Below are 14154 nucleotides of genomic sequence, written 5' to 3' on the forward strand. Positions count from 1 at the left end.
CGTGCCTGTTTTAGCTCTTTCTGCGATGTCGAGGAGGGCTGGGTTTCCAACCTCCTTTCGTCGGACTGTCAAAGATTGCGCTGAAAAATGTATCGTGCGCTATTCTGTGCGACCTCCATGTTCGGCTATTATTCGTAGCTATTCTGGAGCATGATGTTCGGCTATTTTTTCCGATGGGATAGGTCCGGAATATCTGTGTCAATTATCATTAATTTGACTAAATTAGACACGCTCTTCACTGGGGTAGAAAAGTGTCCTTTACTAGGCAAATTTCTGATTTAAGCTCGCAAAAATTTACATAATTGAAGTTACGTTACACGACATTCACATGAGGAGGTTGCAAAAACCTAGTAAGAACAAATGCCATTGACCGCATGACTCTAGGTGGTGTAGTTTTTTTTTATTATAATTCAATGACACTTTTTCTGGGGCACCCTGTATAGACCGGATTGCAAATCTATTTTTTCAGCTATTTTGTGTGCATGAACAGCGCAAATGCCGTAGCCGTGGCCGTACCTCACCCGACACGGCTTGGGCATTTCTCAGTTTCTATTGGCGTACTGGATGGAACCTATACTAAAATACCAATCGTGGCGGGGTGTTTGTTAAGTGTAGTGGGGGCCGAAAACGTTTGTAACGGTGACGAGGATGTGTTTCTGCAATTAATATGTACGTGTTGCAATGAGTCAAACTGCCCGCTAACATTTCTGATATTCCTTCCTGGCAAATATTGTGTTTGTAATTCAGGCTATTGTCTATGATGAGGTTACCTACTGAGTGGAGCTGTCAAACTCACAGGTTTTCTGTGTTGGTGGGAGAGTGCTATGTAGATACTTTGCAGAGAGCAGGACGCGAACAAATGGAAAAACGTGCTTTTACTTGTTCTCCAATTTCTCACGTTCTCACAAGATAGATTCGCTTTCTTCTAGCACTATACGTAAAAATTACTATTGAATTGGTAGTCAAACAACGTTTTGTAAACGTACGTCGCTTTTGCAAACGTACGTCGCTACGTCGCTAAACGTCGTTATCGCATGTTAATCCGGTAGGAACGTCGATTGGACGTATATTAGACGTCGCAATGCCTCACAAGCACTTCCATTGGATGTGACAAATGTCCAGCTGTTATATCCAGAGGACATCCATTTATACAGTTATGGATGAGCTCCCGACGATCCATAGTACATCCATTCCACGTTAGCTGGACATATCCGGATATCTACTAGACATCCCAAATATCTTAGATGTTTGGATCTTTCTGGTATGTCTAATAAACGTTTGTGGTTTACTGGGCTCGTATCATGGAGGATGTGTTTGTACACAATGTTCTTTTTGATCCCTTTAGCTAGTGTAGCTTGTTTTTCCTAGCTAATTTGATGAGTACATTTGGCTTCCAAACTTATTACTTCCTATTTGGGAACTCCGAGCCTACCATGATTCCATTCGCTGTTCAGGGGGTGAGCCCAATAAAAGGAAGACAAACCTAAATGGTCGTCGGTGATAGCTCGTAACCGTCCACTAGGCATGCCAGAATGGGCCGAAGACCAGGGAATCTGTATCAGAGTAGCAAGTAATCACTGGACAAGTGACGTTGCTCAGAAGGGTCTCGTAGTAGAATGAGTGCACAGGTAATTTACTCAGTTCTAAAATTATAAAGCCAATCTGGAGTAGAAAATCGCATCGCGGTATTCTTTAGCGCGTTTCGTACATGACGCCAACCGGGGGCCAAAATTTTCATTTCCATGCGTTTTGCATGACTCCCGACGTCACTCGCCATCTCCTCATCGATGGCTACTTGAATATCCCTCATGTTAAATTTATTTAAAAGCATTCCTCTAAAGACCGCATTATTTGACAGTTTCCAAATTTGTTTCGAACGTTGTGCCCTAGGCAAGGCGTCTGGCAAAGTAGTCCTTGATGTAGGGAGGCACGAACGGTGCCTGGCAAAATTTTAGAATTTGGTTAATTTTCGTCACCCTCATTCTCAATGTACAGCAGAGTGCGAGTAGCGCGTAACGAACGGCGTACTCGACTTTTTGCTTGCACGTGAGCATGAGCTTTTGCTGTTAGCCAGCTGATACATTAATTCTTCGAGGAGCCCTCGCTGGAATCGCCAGATCCTTTCCTTCGGGACGACCCCCTTCTCGGGAGTCAGGGGGAAGTACTGTGTCAGCGCGTGGATAGATTTCGGATACTCCAACTCATATATGCACATGTACCCCACTTCCGAATCCATGTGCCGATACATAAAATTCATGAAGCTAAAATCCGAGACCCATTCAAAATCGCCCATTGGGAGGTGTTTTATGACACTGAATCCAATTCGTAAATATTGTTGCAATCTATGTATGATATGGTACACCTTGTCTTTATCTGGATCATATTCACAGCACAGAGGGTTGTTGGCCCATAAATGACGCCTGCTCGCCTGTCAGCGCCCGCATTGAACAGTCGGTTCACGTATGACATCCAGCAACTTGTTTGTAGCTTAACAGACGAGCGAGAAATGGTTACACATCTCGATGAAGTTCTCTCGCTCGTCTGACGCTTCGAAGAGAAACCATTTGGAGTCGAAGCACATGAGTTGCACAATCTAGTGGCGCTCTTTCCAGTCAGGTAGGTTTGGACATGCACCATCTAAGACACAGCTGGTTTTTTTGAGCCGCTGCCGAGCGTGCCATCGGGCAGCAATCCAAGACCTAGAAATTGTGCAGGGGGGAGGGGGGTGGAGTTATGTGTAACGTGCCTAGAAATGAGTAGAAATTGTGGGTTGGTGCTAATCAGTTGGCTTAGAAGGAGACAATCAGCATGAAGGGACGAAGCCCAGTCAGCTACTTAGCTACTTAGCATAAAGGGGCAGAGCAAATCAGGAATCAGTAAGTTTGGCGTGAGACAATCAGCGTGAGGGGCGTAGGCAAGCCTACTCTTTAACATAAAGGGGCGGAGCTAAAGGCGACCAATCAGGTTGCTTAGAATTGGCTCGGGTTGGATTAGAACAGGACTGTGCTGGATTGGAAGTTAATTGTGTTGGATTCGAACTGGCTATCACTGGCTTAGAAAACTACGGCCTGAGGGCTTCATTTCATACTTGTGTAGGATTGATGTGAGTATGCTTTCGGTCACTGACGATCAAGGCCTGTTGCCCCAAAACGCCTCCACTTCTAAAGTGCGAGTGGGAGGAGTGTATGCTGAACACTTCGTCAGCAACTTTGAATATATTTCGTTCTTGATATCGCAGACGAAAAGTATACACCGTGGACATCAACGGCCACAGGAGTTATTATCCACAAGGTGCGAGTAGCAGGAAATTTTTTTTTCCTTTTCTATATATCCTTTTTGTATTAAAATAAGTCATGCTCTTCGTTCCTTCAAGGTCTCACCTGGGAGGGACGGATATGCAATGCTACCAAGAAGTTCATTATCGTTAGCGACATAGGCAAGCACTTCAGCGCCTTGCCCAACGCTGGGTTCCAGCTCTCTCGCCTGTACGTTGACCACGTCACACTGTACGCGTTTTGAAGTCTCATGATTGGGTCATCACGCCACTAATGCATATCCAGTTTAGTAATGCTTGTATCATTTTGAGGAAGAGTTTCAGCAGGGTTCACAAGCAGGCTATCCCAGGATATGGAGGGTGTAGAGACTGTCTATGTGTTGCTTGGGCTAGGGATGAGACAGAAGTGTAAGACTGGTGATCCGTAGAGTATTCCGGAAGGAAATCTCAGAAATTGGAGCCCATCATCCGCCCCGACCTCTAAAACCACTCTCACAGGAAGGAGGTTGCCACATGTCCGCTCTGGCTTTCCACTTGTTTGATCCCTTGTTCTGGTTGTTGTGGTTCCCACTAGGTTATAGACGTGGCACATGGCCACACAACATCACAATCCGTGTTGTTGCGGGCCAAACAACATCCGTAATTGGTGAGCGGGATGGCATGCCTCTGTCTGCCACGCCCGCTCTTTTTTATAAAATCACTGAGGTCATTCTCACAAAGTTCAAAGCAGCGGCGACTTCTCCGTTGACACTGCCACACACAATCTGGATAAGCACTAGAACATGGTAGCCGCTACCCGGTTCCACATGCCTACGCCGTCTGTACTTCACATTGAAGACATTGGTTTTCAGCATGCACAATATGGAAGAGGCTGAGAATAATAGCCACTCAAGACATTAATTAAAAATAAATATTTGCTTCAGATAACGGTTTGACTGGACGAAAATCATGGTAGAGCACAACAGAAGTATGACAGGTGCATGTTGACAGGTGCACCTCGGCACATCAGGAGCTATGCTGAGTGCATCTGCGGTAGAGGCAGGTGGAAGAAGGATTCCGAATCAAGTGATAGGAACCATTTGTCACGCAATAAGAAGTGTTTTCGATTGTCTTGCTAACCGGTGCGGGAGTCCGCAGGATAACTCACTGTTGGGGCATACATGCGCCGAAATTGCAAGAGCAATGAACTGTCCAGATGGCTTGATGTACACGAGTAGGTCGAAACTCCCGTGTATACTTCCACTGCACCTAACTTTCAGTTCCCTTGCGTCTGTCTAAATAAAAAGTGCAATTGCCAGTTGTCAATCTGCCCTGCCCCCTTCTCTTCCTCGTGACACATTTCTACTTCCCCGTCGTTCCGTTGCACCACAGACTCAGATGATCCCTTCGTCACGCTGACATTAGACAATTTAGTAGACAGGTTTATGCATCTCCGCAACAGTTCCCGCTATGGCGTCGGCGTTGGCCGGCGATGGCACATGCCCGCGGCACATACATCGGCGCGGCGCCAACAGAGCTTCGCTAGCATTGTATTCTGCTTCGTAGCATTTTTATGCTGCTCAAGGTGATTGCGAGTAATCCCTTCGTGGATGCAACGAAATGGATTGTAATAACAGACCTCCTCCACAGCGCAACATTGAAAGTGTTCATGTCTGAGGGTTCGGGATTTGCCACGCGGCAGCGCTATGTCGTTAACGAACCGCAATGTCTCCTTCCAAGGTTTACGAAACCGTCAAGGACGTCCGTCTCGCGAATCGTGATAGCATTTCGGATTAGCGTACCGTGTACCGTAGTGGGACGTTGCGGATGTAGTTTTGTATCGGGACCATTGGCTTTTTAAAAGAAAAACAACAAACAAGAAAAACGAAATGATTTTACCTTAAAAAACAAAAATACTGAGCAAAATATGACCGAAATAAAAGCGTAATGTTATGTGAATCATATGAAAATAAATTTTCATTGCTAGTTTCCTTAAGACAATCCACCACGTTTGATCAGACGGCAGAAACACCCGAATTGTCCCTCCAGAAGCGCGGCAGTGCCCTGTTTAGTGTAAAGAGCAGAACATCGCTTGACAGGTAAAAATAGCACGAACCAAAGAGAGCTGCCTGGCATTCGCTCCACGAGCGCGGAATTGTCCCGAGGACCAGGAAATGTCCCTTTAGTGGTACTACTCCTTTAGTTATAGGACACATATCCACATTTGGAGTAAAGACGATACCTTGAGAATTTGAGAAAGGAGACCTTGAGAAACTTCATATTCCGGTACAACCACAAGGCGCAATGTTATATTTCAACTAGACTCGTGTGAGTATGAAATCTCGCATCTATTCCCCACCATAAACTTCCACTGACATTTTTTTCCGTCTGCAGTGTTTCAAACATTTACGAAGCCTCTAGGTCAACAGTTACAGACGCATCTTCTACATGAACTGACTCACTCACGAACATGTGGAATACCTGACCCGTCCTTGGTCAGTTTCGAGGGGTGTATATTCTACATGAACTGACCCACATGCAAACGCACGAAATACATAAAAGGCGCTCCTGACATGACCTCGATCAGTCTCGACGGGTGCATATTTTACATCGACTGACTCACTCACTATCGTGTGAAATACGTAAAATGCTCCCTGTACCTAACCTCGGTGTGTCTCGACGGGTGCATATTCTACATCAACTGACACACTCACCACCATGTGAAATATATAAAAGGCTCTCCTGATGTAACCTTGATCAGTCTCGACGGGTACATATTCTACGTGAGCTGACCCGCTCACCAACGCGTGAAATACGTAAAAGGCTCTTCTAACCTATCGTCTGTCAATCTCGACAGGCGCATATTCTACATCAACTGAGTCACTCAACACCGTGTGAAATGAGTAAAACGCTCTCCAGACGTAACCTTGGTGAGTCTCAATAGGTGGATATTCTACATCAATTGACTCGCTCACCACCATGAGAAATATATAAATGGCTCTCCTAATGTAACCTTGATTCGTCTCGACGGGTCCATATTCTACATGAACTAACCCGTTCACCAACGTGTGGAATATGTAAAAGACTCTCCTGACGTAACCTCGGTCAGACTAGACGAGTGCATATTCTACAGGTTCCACAATCTGGTTGCGTATCAACCTGGTATTCACATCAGCAACATGCTATCTCGCCTTCGACACTACTGCCACAAGTCCATTTTCCTCCTCAGTCAACTCGAAGAATGACACTTTGTCTCCTTTCTTCAATTTCCCCTTATTTTTGATATTTACAACTGTTGCAACATTAAAACCGGATATATATTCTACTTCTTTTTTGCCCACAGCGTCACAAAACTCCTCGTCCTTTCACATGATGGCGCCCTTGCTATTTCCTGTTTAGCAAGGCCGTCGCAGTGCTCAGCGAAGTGCTCAAAAGAGCGCATCAGAAACCACTCTTCTAGCGCACAGACTTTTATAGCTGTTATATTGTTCGACTTTGTATGTGATGATCTTTGAAAACCATGCAACACCTAACTTGTAAACGGCCCCATTCATTTTTTAAAAAACATTACTCCCTATATGAAACTACACCCGATGTTACGAGGTGGTTTACTAAAACTTACTCTAATCTTGTTTTCGTTGTTCAACGTTATGCTTTTGTGTGTGGTAGTGCTGCTAGTAGTAGTAGAGTTGGTGTGCAGGCACGGCGCGATAATCGTAGCCCTAATACGTTTCCATGTAGCGTAATGCATCATACTCCTATTTTCTGTCTTTGCATAGATTTGTCTAAGGATTGACCTTTTGTAATCTCCGATTTTCAGTCTGGGTGCTCCTTCGGCATGCACGCCGAATTTTGGTAAGCTGGAAGGCAACTTTATGCCCTTTGTGCTCACGGATTGCGCTATGAACGCCATTAGAAAGTTTCTTCAGTGAGTATGTGATCGTATCTGTTACTTATGAATAAGAAACAAATTACATTACACAATGAAGAAATGAGGGCCTGTGGTACTCTGGTATTGGTACCATTGTTTATGATCTATTCACATTTAAGCAAATAAAAATGCTTATTATGGGTGACATATGAAGTCTCACACACGTGCCAACAATTCAAACCGTTCCAGTAATACAGACTTGTACAGTAATGCGATCGATTAGGGCATCTAAGCTACGTATCTTAGATAGTTTTGCGAATAACTTGGTACCTCTTTAACCGCTCGGACTCTGGCTCTAGCAATACAGGGTTCGCTCTTCATTATTCTAATCATGCTGTGCAGAGGAAATAACAGCAAAACAGTACACACAAGCAACAAAGAGATGCTGTTTTAGCTGTGTCAATGGTACAACAGTTGGTTATGGAGTGATTTCATGAAGTGATTAGTGCGAGTGCCACTTGTGATACCAGAACTGAGTCTGTTCAGATAGTAGGGATTAAAAATAGTGTGGGGATTGAGCGCCATAATTGGTTACTATTCAGGCAGTTCCACAGCTGAGCCTCCCGATTGAGGAACCCCATCAGGGATTTCCTAATGGTCCATCAGAGCCTGTAATTTGGGACCAATCAGACCATCAAGTTTGATGAACTGACGGACCATCCAAATGTCTGGTGTTTCGACGATTCCACGAAAATGCGGACGAACACCAAAACCTATGAGTGTTATAGTAATTCTTAATCGAAAACCTGATCTCTAGGGCAACGATAGAACATTTATTTATTTGAAGCACAAATCAATATGCACAACTTAACCTTTCAGCAGGTTCAAGATGATGGAATAATAATCATATTATGAGATAACTGCTGTCCAACAAGCATATTTTTTGTTTTCTTGAGCTATCCAGCTTCGCGCATCCTTTGGCTCTGCACATTTCACCTGAAGCCACCTGAATAACAAAAAAGTAATAAAACAACAGTTGCCAACAGTTGTTTTAACTTATTTAATGGCACAAGCTTTCATGTAGCAGCCTACATTTCTTCAGGTGTGAAAAACACAGGGCACATGGTGTACATTATATAGTCATAGGAAAAGTTATCTCTGGTTGTCCATCACTGCATCAAGCACATACCGCCCGTGCTTCCTTTGTGCATTAAAGACACCAGCGAGTTCCTATACAAAATCGGCACTTTCAACGCTAATTTGACTGGATCCGGAAACATTCTCCTGGCTACCATGGATGTTGTTTCGTTATGCACGAACATCCCTCATGAAGAAGGCCTTCTTGCGGTTGACTCATTTCTAAGTTCCTTTCCCTCCGATATCCTACATTGTTCTGCCATCATCCCGCTCCTAGAATTGGTCCTTAATTGTAATAACTTCGTCTTTAATGATAAACACTTTGTACAAATCCACGGGGCTGCCATTAGTTCTCGGGTATCTCCCAATTACGCCAACGTTTTCATGGGCCGTTTCGAGAAAATTGCTCTAGAATCTTTTCCCATAAAACCGCTACTGTTCCTCAGATTCATAGACGACATCTTTATCCTCTGGTCTGGTAATCAAGCCTCTCTCCGAGCATTTTTCGAACATTTCAGTTCTATCCATGACAAAATCAAATTTTCTTGCAACTACTAACGGACTTCTATCAACTTCCTTTGACGTCAAAGTGGCCCTTAAAAATGGCATGCTTGACACCTACCTTTACAAGAAACCTACGGATAAGCCACAATATCTCCATTTCGAAAGCTACCACCCCAACACACAAAAGAAGAGCATACCATATGGACAATTCCTCCGGCTAAAACGAATTTGCTCAGATAATAATAATTTTGTCAAGCATGCTCGGGAGATGAACTCGGACTTTCAGAAAAGAAATTATCCATCCGGTCTTATCCAGGAATCCTTTTAGTAGGTCTTCCTAGGTTAATAGAGATACCCTACTCATCCCTAAGCCAAAAAATGACAACAATAACTTGATCTTTGCCACCACTTTTCACAAATCACTCACTAATGCCAAATCCATCCTTAAGCGTCTCAACATTCTGCACCTCAACATTCTGCATGCCGACGAGAAGTTAAAAGAAGTTTTTCCTTCTCCCCCTGTGGTCGCCTTCCGTAGATCTAATAACTTACATAATATTCTTACATCATCCAGATTAACACAAAACCAACCTGGTCGTCACCCTTGTGGCAATACGCGTTGCCATACATGTAAATTCATCTTCCCCTCCATAACCGCACGTAGCTCCAGATCTAACTTAAAACTTGAACTTGAATCTTGAACTTAAAATACGTCAATCTCTTCACTGTCCTCCTTCACCTTACTTTACCTCTAATCTTTGTTATCTAATAGCTTGCAACAAGTGTCATGTGCAATACATTGGAGAAACTTCGAACACTATGCGAGAGAGATTCTACGGTCACAAATTCGATGTCCTAAATAACCGGCAATCTCTAGTATCCATTCACTTTAACCTTCCGGATCACAACATTGATAATGATCTTCAAATTGTGCTACTACAGTCTGGTTTCAACACAGTCATCAAGCGCAAAAATCGCGAATCATTCCTCATATCCAAATTCCCTAAATCCCCACGGTCTCAATATTAGCCCCGGTTCCCTTCATCAGTTAATCGAATTTTTAACTTCCCTATTCCCAAAGCCAAACATACTTTCACCCATTTTCCACGAGCTCAGACAGACATCCTGTCGCCGTTAAGCATTAAGTAGGACCGCCACCCCGTCGGCCACCTTGGGTGTCTTGTTTCCACTTGACCTTCCCAGTCTAAATCCCCGAACCCCGACATAAAGGCAAGGTCACTCACAAGGCAGGTTCCTCTCCTCCTCTTCCTCCTCTTTTTTCATTTTTTTAAATCTGTGTTCACGTGGTACCCTGTGACTATATAATGTACACCATGTGCCCTGTGTTTTTCACACCTGAAGAAGTGAAGTCTGCTACATGAAAGCTTGTGTCATTAAGGAGTTTTAGTGCATCGTACGTTATCGCCTTTGGGACAGCGTGGTGGTTCTGCGCACTGCGCGAATCTCTTTTTATGGTTTACGCGTGCGCAGAACCACCAACGCTATCCCTTACGCACGCAAAGGCGATAACGTACGGTACACTAAAACTCTCTATTAAATAAGTTGAAAACCTCAGTGTTGGATTTTTGTACCGTTTCTCAAGCTTCCCAAGATTGAGAACGTAGCCAAATAGCAGATCAAAAGGCGAAAACTGGGAGCTTGTGTTGCATGATGTGTTTATTGTCAATGGAACTTTAGCGAGTTTCTTTGGCCACTGATCCAGTTGAGGTTCGCATACTTTTCGTAGTACTGTTAGGAGTGCGCCGTTACTGCGGTCAATTAAGCCCTTGCTGGCAACGCGGTATTCAACAGAGTAGTCCGCTTGCACGCCATGTAGGTGTAAAAACTACTGATACTAGCGAGATTCAAGTCCCGCTGCGTGGTGGGAAAGACAGTGGTCTGGACAGCAAAAGTTGTGGAAGACTGTCTGTAGATAACTCACGGCTTCCTTCCATATGGCCACTCCCATCACGCACGAGCTCCAGGACTGCCTGACGGGCCTTGCTAGGTGTCACAATAACATTGTGACCAGACGTTGAACGGCGGTATAGAATGTCATTAATTATGAAAAATTCTTCTGGAGGGTTGCACCAGTAGTAAGGTTGCGACGAATGTCACGGCATTGGTCGTCCTCGTGCTGCATTAGTGACAATGTGATAATTGGGAATGCGATGGTATAAGAAAGACGAGAGAGAATGTCGGAGACAGCGTTATGACGGACCTGGCCGATGCTCGACACTTAAATCGAATTCAGTCAAGTCGAGTAGCATGGTATTAAACCGACGAGATGGCTTAGTGGCGGTGGTGAGATAGCAGTTTTCCGTCAGCAGATGCAATTTGTGACCTAGGAGATAGTGACAGAACTGCAGTGTGATCGCTCAGTGGACATCAATGGCTTCCTACACATTACTATGTTGTTTCTCAGTTGTCTCGCGACGTAAACCCCCAATTATTATTATTATTATTAATTATTATTACTATGTTGTTTCTTTTCCTCCGCCGATAATGCACGACTTGCATACTCTATAACCACATCTCTGTTGTCCTGAGTTTCAGACAGGACTGCCCCGATACAAGAGCAGAAGCATCAGTAGTCACAGTAGTAGGGGCCTTTGCTGGAAGTGTCCAAGCAATGGTGGAGAGGTCAGTGCGGTACAGGTGGTCTGGAATGAAGATTCGCATTCAGGGCTCCGTGTGAAGATTCCAGTTGAACTAGGCTTGTTGGCGAGCAGCAATCTTCGAGAAATCTCGTGTGAATCATCGATGAAAGTTTGCGGCTTGTATCCACGACACCAGTTCCTTTGTCATAGTGGGCTTAGGTATATTCAGTAGGGCTTCGATTTTCTGTGGGTTAGGCTGTTTCCCCGCATGAGACAAAACAAATCCAAGGAATTTGGTCCATTCCATACCGAATTGACACTTTTCTAAGGAAGCCACTTCAAGCTTCAAGCCACTGGCCCGTAGTAGACAGAGAACCTCGTCTAAAAGTTCAATGAATTCGGAGAACGTTGCGGCAAAAAGTAAGATGCCATCGGGATATGTTCGCACACCGCACTTTGGATGTCGAGGCCTGAGCTGTGAGACTTTCATTTATAGCCCTCTGAAATGTCGCCCCTGCATTCTTGAGCCCGAAGGGCATTCTTCTCCATGGAAATGTGACAGAATGTGCGACAAATGATGTTTTGGGCTGGTCACGAAAGCGTACACGAATCTAACAATAGGCAAACTTTAGATCCAGAGCATCAAAAAGATTCAGCAGCCACCAATGTCGCCCATAATGTCGTCAGCTTTGGGCAAAGTTTGAATGACAGACTCAGTTGTCTTGTTGAGAGGGATGTAGTTCACATACAATCATTTTTTGTTCCCTCGTGACACAACGACTACGGGGAAAGCCCGTGGACTTGATCACGGCGCCAACTATGTTCTTTATCAGAAGTTCACTGACTTGCGACTCCATAAACTTTCTGTCGTCGGGAGTGTACCTGCCCAGCTCACGACTGTATGGAGTACTTCCAGGTATACCCTCAAAGTATACCCTTCCAGGTATACCCTCTTGAGAACCAGCAGAAAAGAGGCTGTTGTGACCCTGCAAGACATCTACAATCTGTTGCTTTTCTTCTGTGATGTGGGCCTACTGATGCATTTTGAAGACCAGAATCTACAGAGTCATTAGAGACTTCAGTGTTGTGGGATGCTGTGCTTGGGGTTCTTTATGAAGGTTCTTTATGGGGATGAAGCACATACTCATGCTGTAGAGTAGATCACATACGTCGAGGGCAGATTGTGGTAGGGGGCTTCGGAGACTAGAGGCAATATCTGAAGCGAATCCGCAAGGTGAATCCGCAAGGTGACTGAAAGACTTGGATAGTGAAGACTCCAATAGCCAAACTACATTTGACATCATTGGGAGGATATTTTCTGTGCATTTGACATTTATTTTGTGATCTCGTTTGTGAAGCTCTGTAGGTTTCGGAGGCTTCACGTGAAGTTCGACGTGGGCAGCTTCAAGTCAATCTTGCCCTAAGATCAGAGGCAGGGCATTATTGGTTACACTGCAGTCTTTACTACACCAGAGGTGTCACCAAGAGAAATTCGAGCGCAGAGTGCTACAGTTGCTGCAACGACACCCCCGCCTACGACAAGCAAGGGTGACTTAATCCATGGAAGAAATGGCACAGTCTTCGCAATCTCAGGTGAGAAAATATGAGAAAACAATCACTTTTGAGCCGCTATCCGGGAGCCGTTAGTAAAGTCCGGACAGGGTGAATGGCATGCTAGGTGTGGTGTCGTACCAAAAGTTGTGTGGGGCGAGCTTGTGTTGCCTGGGGTGGAGTCGTGGGTGTGAACAGCGAGGTGCAATGTGTTCAGTCTGGCGTCAGTTGTAACATACAGCTTCGTTTAAGTTCTGCCCTGCTGATAAGCAGGTGTGTCATGTTTTGCACCGGTTTCTTCGTAACTGGAGGCTTGTTCTTCTGGTAACATGGCCGAAATGCGGAATGGTGGAGGACGCATAGCCTGTGACCTGTAGTGGCCTTATTGGGGCTTCGTGGCAATCGTGGGAGACTGTAAGACTCAGGTAGAACATCTTGATTTTGCTCTATGCTGGGGACTGCAACATTTGTGTTGTTTCTTTGTCGAGGATGTGCTTGACGGACGTTTCGGTCCAGATCACCAACTATCTTCAACAGTTCAGCTAGTGTAGTGGGTCGTTGCACTGTATTTGCAGCCTGAATGTGGCGATCGTGGATACCATGAAAACCGTAGTCAATGTGTTAATGTGTCAATGTCAATGTGTACCTCTCTGTAAGAGGCATGGGGCCCTCTTTCAGAATTTTCAGCTTATCGAACGTGTAGTGTTGCAAGCTCCCGTCATGGTGGTGTACACGCGTGAGATTCGTTCCTGCCACTCAATGACTGAAAAATGTCCATTAAAATGGGTGATGAGGGCAGATATACATTGACCCACGTGTTGTACTTGGACCCGGTTACTGCATGCCAATCAGCTGCAGTACCTTTTAATTTACCTATGGCTATGACATGGAGTGTTGCTGCATCCCTCTGTGCAAGCTGTTGTGTTCTTTCAAGGTCGTGGACCCATGCCGAAACGTTAGCGCTTTTATCGACATTGAAAGTTAGCGTGAGTTCGACAAATCCGGCAACCAGATCGGAGCAACATCGGGGTGATCCTATATTCTTGATCACATGACCGTCAGTCGAGAAATGATCGGGGCACCGTCGGGGGAGGATTCTATGTTATCTTGCTCACTTTCCTCCTCCTCTCCTACACGATGGGGAACCAGTTGGGCAATACACCCCGCTCAGAAGCTGGGACACCCATTGCGCTCGCATTCCTTCCCTGATGGCCTGTGCTGCCTGGGATACAAGCTAA

At 44.9% G+C, this 14154-nt stretch overlaps 1 protein-coding gene across 2 annotated transcripts in view; it reads left to right on the top strand.

Moving 5' to 3' along the window:
• LOC135378648 (uncharacterized) overlaps positions 1-11555 on the top strand; it is a 34980-nt gene extending 23425 nt beyond the window's left edge. Inside the window, exons 5-8 of one of the 2 annotated variants that reach the window (XM_064611737.1) lie at positions 3239-3291; positions 3374-3485; positions 7074-7181; positions 11316-11555. In XM_064611737.1, coding sequence (XP_064467807.1) covers positions 3239-3291; positions 3374-3485; positions 7074-7181; positions 11316-11463 — 421 coding nt within the window. In that variant the 3' untranslated portion in view covers positions 11464-11555. The remainder of the gene's footprint in view (positions 1-3238; positions 3292-3373; positions 3486-7073; positions 7182-11315) is intronic. The other variant, XM_064611738.1, reaches the window with a different exon arrangement.
• Positions 11556-14154: the final 2599 nt, after the last annotated feature.

Source organism: Ornithodoros turicata, chromosome 1 (assembly GCF_037126465.1).
Source record: "Ornithodoros turicata isolate Travis chromosome 1, ASM3712646v1, whole genome shotgun sequence".
Classification (NCBI taxonomy): Eukaryota; Metazoa; Arthropoda; class Arachnida; order Ixodida; family Argasidae; genus Ornithodoros; species Ornithodoros turicata.